Source organism: Schistocerca nitens, chromosome 5 (assembly GCF_023898315.1).
Source record: "Schistocerca nitens isolate TAMUIC-IGC-003100 chromosome 5, iqSchNite1.1, whole genome shotgun sequence".
Classification (NCBI taxonomy): domain Eukaryota; kingdom Metazoa; phylum Arthropoda; class Insecta; order Orthoptera; family Acrididae; genus Schistocerca; species Schistocerca nitens.
The window spans coordinates 655068151-655092100 of NC_064618.1; the positions used below are offsets into that span (position 1 = coordinate 655068151).

The following is a 23950-nucleotide window of genomic DNA, read 5'->3' on the forward strand; positions in this document are numbered from 1 at the left end:
CAAATGATTAGCTTTTCAGAGCATTCACACAAGGTTGGTGCCAGTGGTGACACCTACAACCTGCTGACATGAGGAAAGTTTCCAACCGATTTCTCATACACAAACAGCAGTTGACTGGCATTGCCTGGTGAAACATTGTTGTGATGCCTTGTGTAAGGTGGAGAAATGCGTACCATCACATTTCCAACTTTGATAAAGGTCGGATTGTAGCCTATCGCGATTGCGGTTTATCGTATCGCGACATTGCTGCTCGTGTTGGTCAAGATCCAATGACTGTTAGCAGAATATGGAATCAGTGGGTTCAGAAGGGTAATACAGAATGCCGTGCTGGATCCCAATGGCCTTGTATCACTAATAGTCGAGTTGACAGGCATCTTATCCGCATGGCTGCAATGTATGGTGCAGCCACGTCTCGATCCCCGAGTCAACAGATGGGGATATTCGCAAGACAACAACCATCTGCACGAACAGTTCGATGATGTTTGCAGCAGCATGGACTATCAGGTTGGAGACCATGGCTGCAGTTACCCTTGATGCTGCATCACAGACAGGAGCACCTGCAATGGTGTACTCAACGATGAACCTGGGTGCATGAATGGCAGAATGTCATTTTTTTGGATGAATCCATGTTCTGTTTAGAGCATCATGTTCATCACATCCGTGTTTGGTGACATCATGGTGAACGCACATTGGAAGCATGTATTCATCATCGCCATACTGGTGTATCACCCGGTGTGGTGGTATGGGGTGCCATTGTGCCATTGGTTACACGTCTCGGTCACCTCTTGTTCGCATTGAAGGCACTTTGAACAGTGGATGTTACATTTCAGATGTGTTACGACCCATGGCTCTACCCTTCATTCGATCCCTGCGAAACCCTACATTTCAGCAGGGTAATGCACGACTGCATGTTGTAGGTCCTGTACGGGCCTTTCTGGATACAGAAAATGTTTGACTGCTGCCCTGACCAACACATTCTCGAGATGTCTCACCAACTGAAAACGTCTGGTCAATGGTGGCTGGGCAACTGGCTCGTCACAATATGTCAGTCACTACTCTTGCTGAACTGTGGTATCGTGTTGAAGCTGCATGGGCAGCTGTACCTGTACACGCCATCCAAGCTCTGTTTGACTCAATGCCCAGGCATATCAAGGCCATTATTAGGGCCAGAGGTGGTTGTTCTGGGTACTGATTTCTCAGGATCTATGCACCCAAATTGTATGAAAATGTAATCACATGTCAGTTCTAGTATAATATATTTGTCCATTGAATACCTGTTTATCATCTGCATTTCTTCTTGGTGTAGCAATTTTAATGGCCAGTAGTGTATGTTGCCAAACAGAGGAAGTGGTTCTGATGTGGTATTTATCACTCTTTATACACACATCAAAAAAAGTTTTGCATCACCCCGGTTGCCAGAACTCCTGAAGATAGACATTGACTGTGGATATTGTATCACAGACACAGTCCCTTTGGCTGTTCAGATATGTCACTAAACTCACCCAAATATGTCAACAACCATACATGAGCAGCACCTATTAGATGGAGGGGATCCAACAGCCAATCAGTTCCAGTCATTCCACCAGGAAGGGGGTACATGGCCCGTATTGTCTGTAGTTGAACCATAGCTAGACAGTCAATACTGCAGTTTGATTGCATCCGCTTTGTTACTTTGTGACAGGAAGGCCTCTCAACAAGGGGTGTCCAGGCGTATTGGAGAGAACCAATGCGATGTTTTTCGGACATGGAGAAGTTAGAGAGAGACAGGAACTGTCGATGACATGCCTTGCTCAGGCCACCCATGGGTTACTACTGCAGTAGATGGCCACTACCTATGGGTTATGGCTTGGAGGAACCCTTCCAGCAATGCCACCATGTTGAATAATGCTTTTTGTGCAGCCACAGGACATCGTGTTATGACTCAAACTGTGCGCAATAGGCTGCATGGTGCGCAACCTCACTCACGACGTCCATAGCAAGGTCCATCTTTGCAGCCATGACACAATGCAGCATGGTGCAGATGGGCCCACCAACATGCCAAATGGACCGCTCAGGATTGGCATCATGTTCTCTTTATCAATGAGTGTCGCATAGGCCTTCAACCAGACAGTCATCAGAGACATGTTTGGAGGCAACTCAGTCAAGCTGAACACCTTAGTCTCACTGTCCAATGAGTGCAGGAAGGTGGTGGTTCCCTGCTGTTTTGGGGTGGCATTATGTGGGGCCAACGTACACCGCTGGTGGTCATGGAAGGCACTGTAATGGCTGACGATAATTGAATGCCATCCTCCGACCCATAATGCAGTCTCAAAGAAGATGCAGAGGCACAGATACCAGCCATGAAATGTATGCAAGGCAGTAAATAAGTTGTTAACTAATGAGTATGAGACTTCATGTATAAAAATGGATATTAATGAAATGGCATCTTCCTTAATAACTTTTGTTCCCACTGCATCCCAACATACATTGCACTGCAATGTTATGTTGAATTCAATGAATTGTTTGTAAATTTTTCCTGTTAATTTCCCCTTAAAGCAAGATTATTCAATTGACATTACATTTAATAAAAATGTTTGTATCAGATTGCTCATTCCTTGATGATATACAAGGGAGTGGAAAGTAATGCACAATAATTTTTTTCTCCCCTGGTATGGCAGCTGGAATGTTGAAATTTCGCAGTGATACAGTCTGAAGTTTTCACTACGTAGGGTAGTTTGTTTTCATGTGCAGATCCAGCAAGAGGAGCCTGAACTATGAAAAAAACGGCTTGCACATTACTGTCATCAACTTGTTGTGTAGTTCAATATTTGTGGGCTAAAGCGCATAAACTGTGTGAAATTCACAGGGATATGAGTTACATTGTTGGTGATGGCTGTATGGGTTGTAGCAATGTGGTGTGCATTCTTCCAAGAGGGCCATGTGAACATGAGTGATTCACCACACTCCAGGTGGACTGAACAGCTGCAATCCCACAGGACGCTGGAGCCACTGAGGCAGCAATTTTGAATGTCTGGCATGTGCAGTTACGAACATTGTTGCAGCAGTGCAAAATTTCCTATGGCATGATGTATGATATTGTTCATGACACATTGAAATCAACCACAAGGGCCAGTAAATGCTGACAACCTCAGATCACTTAACGCATTATGCTGTAGAAGGGCATGACTTTGTGAATGGAATCGTCACTGGTGATGAGTTGTAGGCATACCACTACAGGCCTAAAACCAAGCAGGCCTCTCTAGAGTGGAAACATGCTGGTTTCCAGTATGAAAAAAAGTTCAGAGTGACTCAATCAGCTAGGAAAGTTCTTGTGACAGTGTTCTGGAATATGCATGGTGTGTTACTGGTGGACTTTGCAGAACACAGGACTGCTGTGAATGCTGTAGCCCTCATTAAAACTTTGGTTAAGTAGCATTGTGTCCTTCATGACAAATGCCACAACTTTAATGATTCTTCATGACAATGCTTGCTCCCATGTTGCTGCTCCTGTTCATGAGAAAATTCCCAAGTTTGGGTGGGAGGTGCTCCAGCATACACCATACAGTTCAAACCTTGCATTGTTGGTCTTTCATTTGTTTGTTCCCATGAAGAAATTCCTGACTAGGCTATGCTTTGCAACAGATAAGAAAGAAAAACTGTCAGTATGCAGATGGCTATACTCAACCAAGTGGACTTCTATGAACAGGGTATATTGAAACTGTACCACAAAGTGAGAAATGTGTTGAGAATGTAGGTGGCTATGTAGAAAAGTAGGTAAAAGTTGTAAGTTCATGTATGATTGTTTTTGGTTATTTTTTTGTTTTGTTACATATAAAATCACCCCCCCCCCCCCCATGAACCACTGACCATGCCATTGGTGGGGGGCTTGTGTGCATCAGTGATATAGACGGTTGTACCATAGGTGCAACCTCAAGACAGGGGTATCTGTTGAGAGGCCAGGCAAACATGTGGTTCCTGAAGAGGGGCAGCAGCCTTTTCAGTAGTTTCAGGGATAGCAGTCTGGATGACTGACTGATCTGCCCTTGTAACATCAACCAAAATCGCCTTGCTGTGCTGTAACTGTGAACGGCTGAAAGTAAGGGGAAACTACAATCATAATTTTTCCCAAGGACAAGCAGCTTTACTGCGTGGTTAAATGATGACGGCATCCTATTAGGTAAAATATTCTGTAGGTAAAATAGTCCCCCATTCAGATCTCCAGGCAGGGACTACTCAGGAGGACATCATTATCAGCAGAAACAAAAGTGGCTTTCTATGGATCGGAATGTGGAATGTCAGATCCCTTAATCGGGCAGGTAGGTTAGAAAAGGACAGAAATGGATAGCTTAAAGATGGGTATAGTGGGAATTAGTGAAGTTTGGTTGCAGGAGGAACAAGACTTCTGGTAACGTCAATACAGCTTATAAATGCAAAATCAAGTAAGGGTAATGCAGGAGTAGATTTAATAATGAATAAAAAAATAGGAGCCTGGGTAAGCTATTACGAACAGCATAGTGAACACATTATTGTAGTCAAGATAGTCATGAAGCCCATGCCTACCACAGTAATACAAGTTTATATGGCAACTAGCTTTGCAGATGATGAAGAGACTGAAGAAATGAATCATGCAATAAAAGAAATTATTCAGATATTTAAGGGAGATGAAAATTTAATAGTCATGGGGGACTGGAATTCGATAGTAGGAAAAGGAAGAGAAGGAAAAGTAGTAGGAGAACATGAACTGGGGGTAAGGAATGAAAGAGGTAAGATGAACATCAACAAAAGCAAAATGAAGATAATGGAGTGTAGTTGAATTAAATAAGGTGATGCTGAGGGAATTAGATTAGGAAATGAGATACTTAAAGTAGGAAATGAGTTTTGCTATTTGGGAGGCAAAATATGTGATAACTGTTGAAGTAGGGTGGATATAAAATGTAGACTGGTTATGACAAGGAAAGCGTTTATGAAGAAGAGAAATTTGTTAACATCAAGTATAGATTTAAGTGTCACGAAGTCTTTTCTGGAAGTATTTGTTGAGTGTAGCCATGTACGGAAGTGAAACATGGATGATAGCTAGTTTAGACAAGAAGAGAATAGAAGATTTCAAAATGTGGTGTTACAGAAGAATGCTGAAGATTAGATTGGTAGATCATGTAACTAATAACGAGGCACTGAATAGAATTGGGGAGAAGAAGAATCTGTGGCACAACTTGACTAGAAAAAGGGATCAGCTGGTAGGACACGTTCTGAGGCATCAAGGGATCACCAGTTTAGTATTGGAGGGAAGGGTGGATGGTAAAAATCATAGAGGGAGACCAAGAGATGAATACATTGAGCAGATTCAGAAGGCTGTAGGTTGCAGTAGTTATTCAGAGATGAAGAGGCTTGCACAGGATAGAGTAGCATGGAGAGATGCATCAAAACAGTCTCTGGACCTAAGACCACAACAACAGCAACAACAACCTATAAAATTATTGTATGTTACTTTCCTCTCTTCCCTCATATTATGTTTCAACAGCCTTACAGAGCTACAAATACAAAGTACAGAGAATGGATTTGTGAAGATCATTCCATTTCCATTATTTTCTTCAAATCTGTTTTTACTGTTGCAAAACTCACCGATCCTTCCCTCCGAGTGCACTCTGAATCAACTTTGTTGCTTCTTTTGTCACAGGTGCTCTCACTGACTTCAAGCTGCAGATGGTACAAGGTTTCGGTGAACACCTGAAGCAAATTTCTTGTTAGTAAACCTGAACAATGTGCAATATACAAAGCACTGCTCCACATCTTTTAATGTGTATTCAAAAGTTACCATCAAAAGTGCAATAACCATTTCTACACTATGAATAAATATTCTGTGAACTCATCTGTTCACATATGCAATGTGAGACTGAGATCTGAGGTGGGGCACCTGCAACCTATATAGAGTGATTATCTAAACTTTAGAAGAAATCAATAAGAATAACTGCCAATCTAAGCTGAAGTCAGTCCTGTAGGGAATATTTCACTAGATATAATGTGCTAATTGTGTATTTTGTATGTTCTTAAGACATTCATAGGCATGATCTAAAAAAATATAGAAAATAGCATAATGAGTAGAGACATTCACCATTACAGTACATGTACCAGAGATGATTATTGTATGATACTGAATAACAAAACGACCATGGGTCACAGCCATTTACTGCTGGAAGAAATTTTTTTAACAGCCTGCCATATAATATAAAGGAATTTCCTTGCCATATAATATAAAGGAATTTCCTGTAAATTTTAGTAAATATTTAAAGATCTATTAACCATAACATCAAATGCCACTATTTTTTGTCTTCCTCCCTCTCTAACACATATCCATCGTACTTCTGATGTCATTTTATTTATGTGGGTGTACAAAACATAATCTCCAAGACTGAAAAGTTAGTATGGCCTGATAAAGATGATGATGATGATGATGATGATGATGATGATGATAGTAATAATAATAATAATAATAATAACAATAACAATAACAATAACAATCAGCATGATCCATGGTTTTTCAGCTGTGAGAGACTTTGGAGGATTGTCTTACAGGAGATGTTGTAGTGTAAATATATTCTGCCAGTGTCTACACTATACTAAATGGTGCAACAATTAGAATACATAATATTAAATGCTACTAGTTTCTCTACTGACATAAAAGCTAGATCTGTGACACATGCTTAGAAGGTACCATTTGAGCTTCAGCTGTGAGAATTCAATGCTTTCGAACTTGCGACACAACTAACAACTTCCAAAATTTATGTGAGCTTCCAAAATGACAGTCAGTGAACTGAGTTGGCATGAATCTCCAATAGCAGTAACTCAGTCGTCTCCAGCACAAATAGCAGCAGGACCCCTACCAGCTATCCAAATGACAGCAGCAACACAGGAACCTACTACAGACCCACATTAACAGCAGCAACAGAACCAACCACAGCAGCAGTAGTTACATCATCAACAACAAACCAATCAAAATCATTGGCATTCACAGCAACAGCACACAGCAGCAGCAGCAGCAGCAGCAGCAGCAGCAGTAGCAGCAGCAGCAGTAACACCTGAAGCAGCAGTCATCACACCAGAAGCACACAAACACCTGTGTGAAGCATGGATTTTTGCTGGGGCCAAATAATGAGAAATACCACATGACTGGTAACAGTTAAATGTTTGCAAGCAGATGAATCTACAACAAGGTATGAGAACTTTAAATGGAGTAAGAGAGGGAGAGAGTGTATCAACAGAGTGTAAAGACATGAGACAGTCAGATCATTCAAATCATCTACTGATTGTGTGTTTGAATATTCATTGTCTTAAAAATAACCACGTTAAACTTAAGATAGCAGCTAACAGTGACAATATTGACTGTTAATGTGTTATGGAACACTGGTGTAGGGATAGTAAATTAAACAGCATACATTTAAGCCAATATAAACTTTTAATTCAGTACTGCAGGCAAAATGTCAAAGGTGGTGCTGTATGTATTTATCAAGATTCCAAACTTAAATTCAAGTTATGGTCTGAGACTAAATTATTAACCACTGAAAATTTTTTTGAAGCAATAGCTGTCCAGTTGTATAATACAAAGAAGAAAATACTTGTTGAAGCAGTTTGCAAATCATCATCTAGAAATACTGAAGTCTTTCTTAAGAAACTGGAAATATTGCTTAACATTTTCTCTCATGAGAACTCTATCATAATTCTTTGTAGGGACTTTAATATTAACCTCTTGGTCCAAAGTTCAGTAAAAAATAAGTTTCTAGGCATATTAAAAAGCTTCTATATGTTTCCCCACATATTAGCTCCCACTAGAACGACACTCTCCAGCAAAAGTTTAATAGATAATACCTTTTCCAATGTGGTCACAAATGAAGTGAGAGTAACAAATCCAAATATCAGATTATCAGATCATAACTCACTAACCCATAATCTCACTGTAACTCCTAAGAAGGAAAATATAGTACAAAATGAGTACAAAAGATTTTTCTCTACTGAAAATTGTAAGCAGTTCAAAAGTATCTTAAAAATGACGTTTGGTCAGAAGTCTTGGCACAAACAAACACAAATAATGCTTACAATACATTTACCTCCACTTTAATGGCACACTTTGAAATGTGTTTCCCAAAAAAGCTTGTGAGTTACAGGTCACCTGGATCAAAAATGCCATATTCCTGCATTAAACAAGGAAGTAAAAAGTCAAGTGAAACCATGAAAATACTAAGTTTAAAGCTAAAAACATGTCATGATCTGCAGTTTGTTGAGTATGTGAGGACAAGAAGACTTACAGCAAAGTAATAGCAAAAGAAAAATTGTACTTCAATGATAGATTAATAAGACAGGCTAGTAACACATCCAAAATGATGTAGGAAATCATAAAAAAAGGAACTGGGAGACAAACTAAAGAATAGAAAATTAATCTTAAAAATAACAAAAACATCTCTATAGAAAAACAGTCATAGCAGACTATGTGAACAATTATTTTGTCAATATTCCCCATACTTTAAGTAGCAACTCTAAGCAACAGCCAACAGTGACAGCTCCAATGGTAAATATCAGCATGATGGCAATCCAAGTAGACAAACAAGAAGTACTAAAAGTTATTAAAAGCTGAAATCCAAAATGTCATCTGGGGTGGATGAAGTATCGGTATCAATAATTAAGAAAACTACATTATATATTGTTAAAATCTATCCTGCAGATAGCAAACTTGTCTTTTAGTAACTGGATATTTCCTGATAAGCTTAAAACCTCTAAAGTTATACTACTATACAAAAATGGTGACAAACACAAAATAGAAAATTACTGACCTATATCACTCCTCCTGGCTTTTTCTGAAATACTTGAGGCATTAATGAAAATCAGGAACACAAAATGTATAGAAAAACATAAGCTAGTAAAGAACAGTCAATGTGGTTTTCAAGTAGGGTACACTACAGAAACAACCATCTTGGACTACACAGCAGAAATAACAAGAGATTTGGAGTTAAATATACTTGATATTGAAATTAATTTGGATTTGTCCAAACCTTTCCATACTGTGAACCATGAAATACTACTAGGGAAACTTGAAGCAATTGGCATTAGGTCACTGTCAAAAACTGGTTTGAATTCCACATGCAAAACAGTTCACAAGTTAATGAGCTGAGGTCATCTCACAATTTTCATAATTTTAAACTCATACCAGAATCAAAACAAACTGGAATAGGTGTTCCACAGGACTTCATCCTGGTTCCTTTGTTATTTCTACTTTTTAACAATGATATACGGGTACCAGGCAGCTCGGCCAAGATTGCGTTATTTGCTGATGACAGATGTGTCATAATCAGTGATACACAAGAATCATTGTGTACCATAGCAGATAAAGTGCTCTCACACTTACAGTCATGGTTTCATTCAAATAAGATGACTTTAAATATACAAAAGACTTAACATGTTATACAGTATGGAAGTAAGTGTCAAGAGGAAGCATCATGCTAGAAAACAAATAAAAGTTTCTGGGAACGTGGATTGACCAACATTTAAACTGGAATGAGCATGTTGTGTGTCTTACTCAGAAACTAAGTTCAGCATGTTTTGCTTTATGAATAATACCCAAGGTATACAACCAGGAAGGTAGTAGAGCTGTGTATTTTGGTTATTTCCATTCAACTGCAAACTAAGGCATACGTTTTTGGGACAAAATCAAGTGAAGACTAAAAGAAACTTTTATTATACAAAAAAGAGCTATTTGTATCATGACTCACAGTGCACCATAAACATACTGTAGACCCCTGTTTAAACAACTAAAGATATTAACAACACCATATGCACCTGGAAATGATCAGTAAAAATCACTGTAATCTTCAAACCAACTCTAGCTACCATTATCACAATAAAAGGCACTGGAAGGACTTCCACATTCCCCATGTAGCAAAAAGCAGAAGTCAGAAGCATGTGGGCCACTTAGAAACAAACATTTTAAATGAACTTCCATCCCAAATTAAAGAGCAGGAAAACAAAAGAAAATTCAAGCATGAAGAAAAAAAAGCCTGAATTAAAAAAAAATATCTGATGGATAAATGCTTCTACAGTGTCTGAGACAATAAATTGAAACCTTTACTTGCTTTCAATAATTTAAACAAATTTAAATTTATTTTCAAATTATAAAATACTTATAAAAGTTCTGTTAAATGTCCCTAGCACATTCTGTGTATAAGGTGCAGTTAATACCCTACATATTGCGGTGGCCTGGTGTACTGTTAAGCTCTCTCTATACAGCTTAAGCATTTTCGTGGACTTACTTGTTGAAGATTGTTGGTTCTGCTTTCTTGCAGCGCCAATGTCTTCTGCTAGCACTGGACGCCTCTCAAAAGATTTCACTCCTAGGAAGGGGAAAGTTTCACTCTCTCACTCTCTCTCTTCTTATTTAAAAAATACACTACTCTTGGAATATCATTCAATGCACCAGAACATATTTATTTCCACTTTGTACAAAAAAACAACTGAACTTTATTACATAAGCCCACACATTACCAGGCACCCAGAATCAGTTAATTAGACATTCTTGAACACAATTAATATATAAGGTTTTATCGTGGCTGACTATCCACGTCCAGTCCACGTACTCTCAACAGCAGTTCAACATCTAATAAACAGTCACTGTTTCAAGTCTCTCCATTTGTTTTTTAACAATACAATGCTACATTACTCTTTGCAGCTGGCCACGGAGCTTCTGGGCCGTATTTGCTTATCCTTGGCATGTCGTGCTGAACACTTGCCAGTGCCGATGAATTATCTCCTTTCCAGTTTCGCCTGCACAAACAATAAATGGGTGCAGTATCCCATGCTCATCCTTACACCCTGCTTTAAAATAATGTGTGTTCAAAACGGCTGGAACACAAGTGTCTCCAGACTTTCATAAAATTCTTGGGGGTACTACAATATGTTTGTCATTAGTATGTGTTTTCTGTGTACTACGTGTTTGGTTTCTAATTATGTGCTATGGGCACGTAATTTGCTTTGCTTGTTTATTATGTTATGCATTGTTATCATATGTTACATGCAACCATTCTAATGACAAATCCTATATCACATGTGTGATGATGGTTAAAAAATAAACAAATAAATAAATAATTCACGTGAAACCAGTCATGTTGTCTACAAGCTAAGCTGCAAGCACTGTGCTACATTCTATGTAGGCATGACAACTAACAAGCTCTCAGTCCACAAGAATAGCCATGACAAAATGTGGCCAAGAAACAAGTGGACCACCCTGTTGCTGAACACTCTGCCAAATATGATATCCTTCATTTCAATTACTGCTTCGCTGCCTGTGCCCTATGGATGCTCCCCACCAACACCACCTTTTCTAAACTGCACAGGTGAGAAATTTCCCTGCAATACATCCTACCTTCGTTAGTCACTGTCCTCACCCACCCAGCCCCTTCCCTGTTCCCATCCGAGCACTACACAGCCGTCTTTCCACCACCACACCCAGTCTTTTTATTTCTCTCCTTATCCGCTGCTCCCCCCCACCCCCACCCCAACCTCTCCCGTGCCCTCTGTCTAACCTGCAGCACTTCACTGTCTGCCACCCCCACCATACTAACCCTCCCCCTCGCCATCCCAGCCTCCTCCTTACCCCCACCCCGTCACCACTCCATCATGCACTGGTGCTGCTGCTTGCAGTGTGGTTTCAGTTACCTGAGATTGCAATTGTGTGTGTGTGTGTTTGTGTGTGTGCGTGTGCGTGCATCTATTGTTGATGAAGGCCTTAATGGCTGAAAGCTTTAATTGTGAGAGTCTCTTTGTTGTGCCTATCTGCAACTCAGCATCTCCACTATATGGTGAGTAAAAACTCCCCTTCTCATAATACTGTTAATATATAAATAAATGTGCATCTGCAAGGCCTCCCACAAGTGTCTACATAACAGTTTACATGCAGAGTATATATTTCTATTTTTCCCAAATCAAAGTTTTCAAACTACTGACAACAAACACATAAGTCTGAGATGGTAGATTGTATAGAATAGTCTTACATTTATAGAGGTCATCTTACATTTAGAGATGAAGCTTTGACTATTCAAGTTGTGCAGATTTATTTTGAAAAATTCAGAAAGGCAAGGCTCGGCAATTGATATTTGCATCAAAAAAGGCTTAAGTTTTCCCAATATGTTGAACTGTTTGATACAGTATCAACATTGCTTGTATGATTACGTGACATTGACTCACATGACACTAGTGCAAGAGATATGCAAGAACCTATGAACTGGGCACTGCAACAGCCTATTGCTTGGATTAAAATGTGACGATTTTGTGAAACACAGAAAGAAATAGCATTAAATTCTACCATTGTACAAACTTGTATCGTATTTGAACAGGTTTGCAATAAAAATTGTTATCAACATTGCTTGAGCGATTATGTGAAATTGACTCACATGACACTAGTGCAAGAGATATGCAAGAACCTATGAACTGGGCACTGCAACAGCCTATTGCTTGGATTAAAATGTGACGATTTTGTGAAACACAGAAAGAAATAGCATTAAATTCTACCATTGTACAAACTTGTATCATATTTGAACAGGTTTGCAATAAACATTGTCAAACACATTTGGACTAGGTATACAAACATTAATGCTGATTTTTAAGTAAAGGTAACATTCAAAAACAGAAATGTTGTTCTTCAAAAAACATTGATTCAGAAACCAGACCAGTATTTTATTTGGTTATGGGAGACTGTAATGATTTACTAAGTGGGTTGCAAATTACAAATTTGGTCACTGTTCATGTATTAGAATACAGGGTAAAAGTGTTACCAGCTTTTAATCATCTTTAAAAGATGATTGTGACATTCAGTTGAAACAAGAAGAAAAATTAATCCAAAATGAAATATCTAATAAAGGAATTAAATTATACTAAACTAACTGTAATTCTTATCGCTAGAATAAATTACAGCGGCAAGACCCGTCATGGGGATAGTAACAACAGACATCACTATGGATTGTGGGACGAGCAGAAGTCTGAGAATGCGACAGAATTGTAACTGCAATCTTTCTTTCATATATTAGTTGGTGTTGTTACATATGACCTGCACTGTAGAAGATATTGCAGTCTTTTTTCACAGTTGCTCAAGGTGAGGGTTGGAAGAGGAACAGTGACACCAGCTCAGCTGTGAGTTTTGAAGATTGCGGTGAGGGGAATGATGAGTGAGTGGTAAATTTCCTCATGTTGCCAACAATGAGAATCTATACAACCTACTTTGGCTTTTTATGAACATCTACCACATTTAAACAGCAGTTTGCCTGAATCTACTTGTAATCTGAATCAAACTGACTTTAAAATTGAACAAATGCTCAACAACAGTATCCATTTCTGCAGAGGATGGTAAAAGTGTAGATAGGGGCCAGAGGTGTACTTATGTGTGTCTCGCTACAATGTTGTTGACACTCACCATGACAAATGACTGGAATTAAAGGGAGAGTGTCAGCTGGTTCTACACAGCCAATGAGAGGGTAGCAGGCTGTTGATATTTTTGGATGGAAGAGACATACTACAGACTACACGGTTAGTAAGAAAAAAAAGTAGAAAACAAAATGGCCTGAAAATTAATGAAAACCAATCTTTCTGTTTATTTTATCTCTTGTAGTATTTTCAAAATGTAGACAATACATGGCACAAGTTTAGAATAGATATATGTTAACTTTTTGGCAGATACTTTACATCAGTAAAACAGTTGTAATTTTGATTAGTCAGAATAAGACAAAAACAAATTTTTTCAATGAGCCTCTTAAGAAAAAGGGGGGGGGGTCACCTCATACCCAAGATCATCTTATACTTCAGTAAATATGGTAAATATTGTGAGGCAAAGAACAATCCTCTTATACTCACTGCTACTAGATAACATAACTGCCTAAAAAAGTTTAATAACTCATTCTTCAGAACATTCACTCACCTCTCTTTTCTGCCTTGCATCTATTGCAGTGCAATTTAGTTCTGTAACTTCACGTTCAGGCAGCCATGGTCTATCCCACACCTGTACGTCACACAGATACTTGTTCTGAAATAACACCACACCATAAGATGAAAATCTGTGGATTTAGTTTTAACACATGTATACACAAATAATTAAGTTGTATGAAAAGGAGAAGTCTCCTGAGAAAATTTTAAAACTACAAGGAGACAGAATGTGTGGCAAATGATTACATTCAGGAAGTGAAACTGAAAATAGTGCTGATGGACACAATTAAAATTTTCAAAATAGTTTTGACAATTTGTGGTATTATGCAACCCAAAACACAACAACAAATCTTCAAAAGATGCCTTTTGTGCAAAGGTAGCATTATTGTTAACACTGTTAAAAAGCTCTATTCAAATATATATTGAAGTGTGGACTTGGTTGTCACTGCTTACAGTCATAAGCATGCAGCAATCCGGCTTTATTGCTGTACCCAAGCACTATGCTCAAGGGTGGGAATTGGTGACAGAAAATGATGGGAATCGTTTTTGTCAGTGACACATATTTATTTTTCCATACCTTACAAGATAGTACAAACAATGTTAATCATTAATGTCCATACATACAGATCCATTGTACTGGCAGTATGGTTCAATGACCGATCTTGGTGGGGTATACACTCTGGTGATGCGCTGTGGCGCGACCATGTGGACCACGCAAGACAAATGCTGCATCTCTGAAAGTCCAGTTTTTGTTGTGACCCATGGATCGTCATGACTTTCACAGATGGGAGAAAAAGCTCTACAAAATGAATGGATGCATGTCGTGAAATGAGAAAATGAGCAAGATTTCACATACACGGGTGTGGGGGATCGTGTTAACTTGGCTTGGTTTATGACGAGAAGGGTCGGAGATGGCGAGAAAGGTTGGAGACATTAGTTGCATCGCCTTTACCAGCTCGCACTGCCTGCCTGCTTTGTCCCACATGGGCCTGTGCATGATGAACCATTGCCAAAATTTGGTGTAGCAGGAAAGCTGCATGTGTGGGCCATGCGAATGCCAGGCACCATTTAGTTGTGTCAGCTGTGCTGCAGCTCTGCCCTTCATGCTTTTCTCTCAGGGAGCATCGTTCCATAGCTGCAAAAAAAAAAAAAGCCGATCGGTCCGTGGCCTGCATTTGTTTAAGTTCGCATGTTGCATGGTGACAGTGTGGGTGCAGCTGCGCTGGGCTGGTCAGCAGTGGAGGGCTGGTGGCCCATGAAATTAGCATGCCGGACTGGCGTTGTTGGGTGTGTCCTTGCACAGTCAGCTAGTGACAGTGCTGGTAGCATGTGCTGGCTAGAAACTTTCTGTAGCAAAGTGTGGTGTATGCGTGTGGCTGCAAGTCAGTTGGGAAGATGTCTCAAAGGCCAATGCACTGATATCTTAATAACAACGTGGAGTGTTCACTAGTGCTACAGTTAATGCACTACAGTAGAACAAATTTCACTTTTTAAATTGTTCAGAGTGACATCAAGAATGACAAGTCCAGGTGTTCACATGTGGCATGTCCCACAGGTTCATCAACTGACTCAGTTGTGGGAGCACAGTGCATTGCTTGATCCAGCCTCAAAACTCGAGGCAACACAGACCCGGAGGGTGTACACGAGTATGGTGCCTTCACGACTTCAACGTGGGTCCTAGAACTGCTAAGGACAAGTCCGGTGGCACAGAGGGCAATGTGTGGAGCTCAATGGCAATGCAAATACAGTAGCTGGCACAAACACCAATCTTGCCTTAACACCCAATGTGGCAGAGCCACAGAGACATAAATGCAGGCCCAGGAGCTGCAAAGGACATGGGAGGCACTGTCTGGAGCTCGACTGGATCTATCGGCTGAAGGTGTGTTCAGCTGGGGATGGGATCTCTACAGCACAGACATTTTAATCAGACGTGGAGGCCAGGGCATGTGCTGTAGTCCACTGGCAGCTGTGGTGAGGGTCCGGGCGGCAGCACGGGCTGCCTGGTTGGTGTGGTGGAAGGTGTATGTGGTGCCACAATAACAGCAGGCTGCAGCTGTGCATCACCGGTGGCTACAGGTGTGAGATCTGTGTGACTGCTGGTGGAAACAATGTCATCTGCTGTCAGATCTTCCTCGGGGACTAAAAAGCGTGTGGCTGCTGGAGCCGGCAAGTTGCAAGCTGGCTTGATGCGGTTGGTTGAGACTGTAGACTGTTTCCTGTTGCACTCAATGTCCAACATTTTTTCCCTCAGGTGATCACATGGTGTGGTCCAGAGCAGGAGAGCTAGAGAGGTGACTGTTCTGTGTCGGTATGCAACATGATGTGCATGCAGTGCTGCAGGTTGGTGTGCACGAATATCTTCCCAGTGCCATACTGCATCGGCTCGTGCTCTCAGAGACCAGCCATTTGAGTGCACAGGCATTTTACCAGAGTGGGTGCCATGGCTCCATGTGGGGGTGATACTTCTACAAAATCACCCAGTCTTGTCAGAGGCTGTCCATAAACGAGATCGGCAGGTGCCACATAGATCTCCTACTTTGGCATTACTTGCAGGTCGAGCAGCACCAGTGGGAGTGCCTCAGGCCATGAGGTGTCATGGAAAGTTAGGGCAGCTTTCAGAGTCCTGTGGTGCCGTTCAACCATGCCATTTGATGCCGGATGGTAGCGTGTTGTCTCGTGTAATCTGATGCCACACTGTCTGGCGACGTGTGTGAACAATGTGCAGTGAAACTGGTGACTGTGGTCATCGTCAAATTACTGGGACATATAAAGCATGCCACTCAGGTGTCAATGAATGTGGTGGCAATGGTCTTGGCGGTGTAGTCTATGATTGGTGTTGATGCAGCCAGTGAGTGAAGTGGTCCACTATACTTATAAGATACCATGTGCCTTAAGAGAGGGAGAGAGCAGGCCAATGAGGTCCACATGGACGTGTGCAAATTGACATGTTGCATTGGGGAAGGTGCCTCCTGACTTTGGCAAGCTGACATGGCATGTGAGAGCATGCCCATTTGCAGCAGTCCTTCTGAAACCTGCACCAGATGAAACACACAGCGAGGAGGATCAAAATCCTGTTGGTGTCAGGGTGTTACAGCACGTGCACACAGTCGAGGGCACTGCACCGGAATTTCTCTGGGAGGAACAGTTGGTGAGCACTGGCTGAGATGTCACACCAAATTTTCCATGTAGTTCTGGGGACAGGTACCAACCTCTGTTGCAAGCTGCTGGAGGTGGCGTGACAGAAGCTGTGCAGTTCTTGATCATTCTCCTGCACTTTGCCAATGTCCTCAAAGTTTTTACAAGAATGATATAATGGCACACGCCCAGGTCAAACAATCAGCGACTATGTTGTCTATCCCCGAAATATAGCGGATGTCAGTAGTAAATTGTGATATTGTTTGATATGACACAGTGAACAGAGTGATTGTTGTGAAACACATGAGTAATCAGTTTGTGGTCAGTGAAGATGATGAATTGTCAGACTACTACTGATGGGCGGAAGTATTTCACTGCTGCATATACCGCAAGCAACCCTTGGCCATAAGCATTCCAAGTGCATTGCGATTCCGATAGCTTCTTAGAGATAAAACCGAACATCTGCCAGCTCCCATCAAGGTGCTGTTGTAACGCCATGCTGATGTCAGTCTGGCTGGCATTCACCACTACATCTAAGATTGCACTGTGTTGCTTCTGAGACATTTCATTTTGAGTCCATGAATCTCTACTTCAGCATGTCTGTCAAATTCACAGTGGTCTTTCCTTTCGAATTGGGACTGTGTAGTGCCTTAGTCATGGGCTCTTGCATGGTGGCAGCATTTGGCAGAGCATGGCGGTAAAAGTTCAACATGCCAAGGTAACGGAGTTATTTCTTGTGCATCTGAGGATGCAGCATGTTTAGAATCACTTGCACTTTGTCCAGCTATGGTGTCAATCTGGTGGAGGTAATTAAGTGGCCATGGACCTCGTTTCTCATCACACTGAATGCACACTTCACTGGATTGACAATGATGCCAGCTTCACTCAGGTGCTGAAAGACGGTAGTTAGGTGGTGGCAATGGATCTTCAGCAACTTGGACTGCACCAGGACATCGTCGAAGTATGTGAAACAAAATAGAAAGTCTCACAATATGCCATCCAGGGACTGCTGCCAGGTATGGGCAGCAGTGCAAAGACCATACGACACAAACAGGCTTTCAAAAAGCCCAAAGGTCATTACAATAGCTGTTTTCTCAATGTCTTCGGGTGCCACCAGAATTTGGGTATATGCCTTTGCACAATCAATCTTGCTAAATAATGCACAGCCTGCCAATGCGTGGCTAAAGTCTTGAAGGTGTGGGACTGGATCTGTCTGGCACTGTTTGTGAGCTAAGAGCATGACACTCCCCATGTGGGCACCATGACTTGTCTTTCTTCGGTCTAAATGTGGCACCAATGACCACGGGCTGCTTGACTGTCGAACTGTGCCTTCCCACAGCGTGACCTTCAAATCTGCCTTTGCTACTGCAAGTCTATTGGGTGCGAGTTGATGTGGGTGGCATGATGTGGGAGGGCAGGACATGGTTATTGTGGCATACACCATCAAATGATTAATGTCCTTTGGTGCACCAGCCAGGCAAGTGAGATCATGGAATTTTTTGAGGATGTCATCATATGGTCTAGAGCACTTCACAGTTTTTATACTGCACAATGTGGCCTGCCAGTGCTGTATCACTGTCTTTAAATTTGTTGTCACATCAATGAGCTGGCCATTTGTTATGTTGGCTAGCAACCTGTAGCGGCTACAGCTCATTTTCATCAGCCACAGAAAACATCCACAAATATGTATGGTGTAGTCCTAGGTCTAAATTGCTGTTGTGTGTGCAGTAAGTTTTAATGGCCAAATTGTTTGCTGCCTGTGAGGTAGGGTACCTCAACCTTCCCTGCTGTCTCCTAATATAGGATGGCGGAATATTGCAAGGTCTGAACCCGTGTTTACAAGATACTTCACGCTGCCCACACATGCTATGAAGAGACATCTTGATACTGAATTGCAGCCAGGTGCTCATAGGCCTGGTCGCACTTGGCATTTGGGAGCATGTAGGGAGGATGACACTTCGTTGCTTCATTGACAAAGCATGCATGCATGCTTTATGTGGATTTGTCAGTTCATTCTTACATACATTTTAGTTGAATTTCAATAATTATTACAATTTATCCTAGAATGTTGTGGTTATCATTAAGTGTTTTGCAAAATTGTATTTATTATGGATTAAAGTATGGATGGGCAGGGGGGTTAATTTGATGGTTGTAAATGGACCGCCACAAGTCGTCGTAGATATCTTTTGCTAATTGCTGATAAACGCACTATTTCACTCCCATTTACGGAGCTTGTTAGCACTTGATGTTAGGTTGGCGCCATTACAAAATATTGTATTGTAGTAATCGCTGCTGCTTGCTGGATCGCTGCGGTGTCTCGTTGCTGATGCTGGCTCTAAATTTGGTTGTCTAGGGTAAACACATGAGGTTCCGTGTTTTTCATGTGCTTTTGATGATAAAGAACGAGCGAAACCAACACGTATGTAAACATCAAACATTTATTACTTTGGTGGCCATATTGATTCCACTGTCCACCAAAGACCATAACACAACACAAAGTAGTACTTCCTTTACATGTTCTTTGACTTGTTTTGCCAAACAATAACACAGAAACACACTTCACCAAAGTGACATTCCGACTGCCCTACTGCCTCCGACTGCTCTCTCGACCCTTCTCGTTGCTTGTATTTATAACATTGTCAAAGAACTACTAAAAAGAGATATAGCTTATGAGTCACATGTACATCTGTTATCATAATTTGTGCAGAAAAGTTATTAATTTGCATCGAGTGACATAATTTAACATGTTATTAAAATGACAGACAGATTTGTTGACTTGACAGAATAATTCTTTGTTACAAAAAGGCTGTTTTTTAGAAGTTTGTCAATTGACTTCTCTAATTTGCATAAATAAGTAAGTAACATGAATTATGAAGAATTACATTGGTTTTCGTCTAAAATAGGATTGATTACGTGAATACTGAGTGAAAACGCTCCTAGTGAACAAATAGGTTTCACTGGGTGATTTTTATTTAAGGAGATCCAAAATACCTAAGTTGGCCACTATTTTTCGTACTTCATATTCATTATTTAAGATAAACTTAGTGTTTTTACATGATGACATTTGCTGTATCAGTGATCAAGTGATATTAACTTTTGTGTGGGTCAGTTATTCAGTATAATTTAATGGGTTGACTGTTTATGGAGACATGTTGTGCAATCATTGTTAACATACACAATAACTTTTCTATAATCATAAATACTCGTTAAACTGGTTGAATTTGGAAGGGATCGCATACTTCATTAAAGTAAAGCCTTTAATATGTTCCGTTACAATACCCCCCTCGGGTAATATCATTTACAGAATGTTAATGATATTAGCCGACTAGGACAAATGTGTCAATTACTATGCATAATGTGTATGTATACAACAACCGTTACACCGTTTCAAAATGACTTTTTCCTGAAAATATTTTAGTTGTGTTGTTTCAAATGCACTTTGTGTTATGTCAATCAGTATGACAGCATAATAAAAATATTTAGTAATACATGAAAGTAAAAAAAAAAATGTTAATCTTTGCTCCCAGTGAGCTACATGGAAAATGATCAAAAAACAGACACAAATATATCACATGCGATTTTAAGATATATAAAAAATATATATGTAAATTATTTCAAAGTCAGCTCTCATTGAGTCACAGATTAGTCAACATAATAGAAGGAACATAAATATATTACATAGATGGACAGGTCATATGTCCATAAGAAAATATTGCCACTGTCTGTTCCTTTTGAGCCACATAAAAGAAATGAAAACCAAGAACATAATTATAAGTATGGACATGATATATAAATACACACACTAGTGAAGTCACATGTATGGATATAATATGCATTTAAAAAAGAAATGAAATATTTAAAAAACTTGTCTCCCATTGAGACACATAGTCAAGACAGTACAAGAACATATGAATACTAAAATTGGACACTTAAATTGGTCACAACATAACACAAACATCAAACTTGGTGAACATCTGATTAGCTGTAGAAAATTGTCCACAAATCTTATGTCTAAGAAAACAATAGTAACACAATGATGGGTCTTGCACCAAAATTTTTACATTGTCTTTTATTTGGTGCAATCATGTCCCATATTCAACAATACAAAAAGAAAGTAATAAATGTTTGTCACCTCTTTGGGTGCATGGTTAAACTTGCCCCTTGCAAGTAAAGAAGATGTCTCCAAATTTAATATTCAATGGTGACAATAAAAATATAAAAACATTCTCTCAGAAATCTGGAACTTTTCCAGGGTCTGTAGTATGAGTGGTAGTTGCTACTTGACACATCCAGTAAAAATCTTTGCTGATCACATGCTTTATGGAAAATGGGTAAGTAACTGTATTCAAACAGGGAAATGTGCTTAATCATGTTTATATGATTTCAATTCAGTGATGTTTCTTAATCCAAATAACCTTCTTGATCTGGGGAAGATAAGTCTATACGCATTAGGATGTGGTCTTTCTTTTATTTCAAATGGACAAATGTCAATGTTTACTTTAACATATGGACAACCTATCTCAACATCTTTGTCTATTTCAGTATTTTCAAACAATAGATCATTTTCAATTCCTTTAGTTCCTAAGTCTAATGTCTTTTTCCTACGCTTAGACACATCCCTCTCTGTTTGCAAAGCATTGACATTTAAACATAAACCTTTGTTTTCATCTGTTCCTTTTAACACTGTGTTGTCACTTAACAACCTACTGTTTTCACCCCCTTTTTTATAAAGTCCACTACGGATTCTTGTCCACCATGTAGGATACAAGGTTGCACTTACCTTTGCTAATTCTTTCCAAAAGACATCTTTGTTTATACAGTTTCCATAGTTGTTCCACAAAACTTCTAAAAACTTTTCCCCTTTTTCTTGAAAACACACATTTACATTCCATCCGTTTATATTTTCTTTAATATTATTAGTATTACCATTCTCATAGATTAGCGTTTCATAGTTCCCAATAGGCAATAGCTTGTCCTCAGATACACATTCCCTAGTCTGCATTTCACTTAAATTAACCTCATTATTACCCATGTTTGTCACATCACTTACCTTTATCTCATCATCACTTTTCAATTCTACAAATACTTTTATTTCTTCCTCTACACTCTCATCAATAACATCACTTGATTTAGGATCATCATTTAAATGTCCCTCTATTACTTCTTCCTCCTCCTCCACAACAACCTCATCTTCAGTTTCCCCCGTATGTATCTGAATCTCAGCAATTGAGTCTTTGGCTCCATTAAACACTTCGTCATCCCCCTTCATATCAAATAAACCCCCCAAAATAGATTCTACTTGTGGTGTGTCTGACTTGTTATTCACACCAGTATCTTTTTCAGCCCAACTATGGAACTCTGCAATACCTTCAACTTCTGCACTTTCACCAACTACCTGTGCTTGAACACAGTTTTTATTAACTGTATCACTTTTACTCATAGTATCCCAAAACCTTTTATTAAATTCTAATTTATTCATTCTAACAACTTCAGTATTTTCATGGTAATTACTCTTTACATTGTATCCTCTCCTTTTCCAGTTTCGGTTATATGTTGTCCTGTCATAATATTGTCTAGCCCCAAAACTACGGACATCTAGTGGGACTGTCCACCGTTTCCCGGCTGGTTTCCTCGGTCTGTCCGTTTGTAGCTGTCGTTTTGTTCACTAGTTTCAACAAACCCCCTTCTCTCTTGTTCTCTTCCCCAATACCTATTTCTATCATTCCTGTTATCTCTCCTCCATCCTCCCTCCTGTGTATTGTTTCTGAAATTATTTTCATATCTCCTATCTCCCCTATTTGGAGCATTATTTCCAGAATTTTCAAAGTCTCTCCTCCCATAATAATCTCTATTTACATTCCTGTTCCACCCCCCATACTGGTTGTTGCCAGAGCCAAAACTTTGGTTACTTTCTCTTTCCAAGGCCCTATCTAATCTATCTACAAATTTCAGGAACTCTTCCATTGAATCGTCTGGTCCATGGACCAATTCCCACTGCAGTCTCTCTGGTAATCTTCTTTTTAAAACATCAATTTGTGTCATAATATCAAAAGAGTTATTTAAATGAGCAAGTTTTTTCAGTTGATCTCTGCAAAATTTTTGCATTCCCCCTACTTTCCCTCTATACACTGGTCCATTTAGAAATTCTGACTTTAATCTGGCTTGTATGGACTGTGACCAAAATTTACAAATAAATTTGGCTTCAAACTCTTCAAACGTATTCCAAGAATCATTATTCTCATTTGCCCAGGATAGGGCCTCCCCTTCTAGAAACCGTTTTACTAACTTAATTTTTATGTTGTCTGACATTCCTACAACAAACATATCCTTACATTGGTGAATAAAGTCAATAGGGTGGAGATTTTCACCAGGAAAGCATTTCACTTGGATGTGCCCATACATTGTATCTTGATTGTAAATCGTTTGTTTGGACATCACTGCATCTTCCAATTGTGAATATTTAGTGTGCATATTTTCTACTTTTGTATCTACATTAGTGGTGTACAGATTGTATTCTTGCTTAAGGTTTTCTGATGTTTTGTCTATTCTCTGATCTAATCTTTTAGTTTCAGTATCTACTCTGTTGTAGATGACAGCAATGCTGTCTGTGTTCGCTTGTATGTTTTCATTTAAACTTTCAACTTTAACTTGAAATTCTTTTCTGAAGTGTATCAACTGTTCGCTAGTGTTCTTGCTGAGGGTAGTTTTAATTTCCTCACACTTCTCATTGAGATGAGTACTTAATAGATCAAAATCCAAACTTAACTTATCCAGTCTATCTGTGTTTTCTTCACTTGATTGTTTAAAATCCAAACTTAACTTATTCAGTCTATCTGTGTTTTCTTCAAGTTTCAAACTTACTTGTTCACTTAATTGTTGAAAATCC

General features: G+C 39.6%; 1 protein-coding gene across 1 annotated transcript in view; it reads right to left on the reverse strand.

Moving 5' to 3' along the window:
- Window positions 1-23950, reverse strand: part of LOC126260640 (uncharacterized) — a 564809-nt gene that overhangs the window by 479715 nt on the left and 61144 nt on the right. Inside the window, exon 5 of the mRNA XM_049957978.1 lies at window positions 13925-14029. Within this exon, the coding sequence (XP_049813935.1) occupies window positions 13925-14029 (105 nt within the window). The remainder of the gene's footprint in view (window positions 1-13924; window positions 14030-23950) is intronic.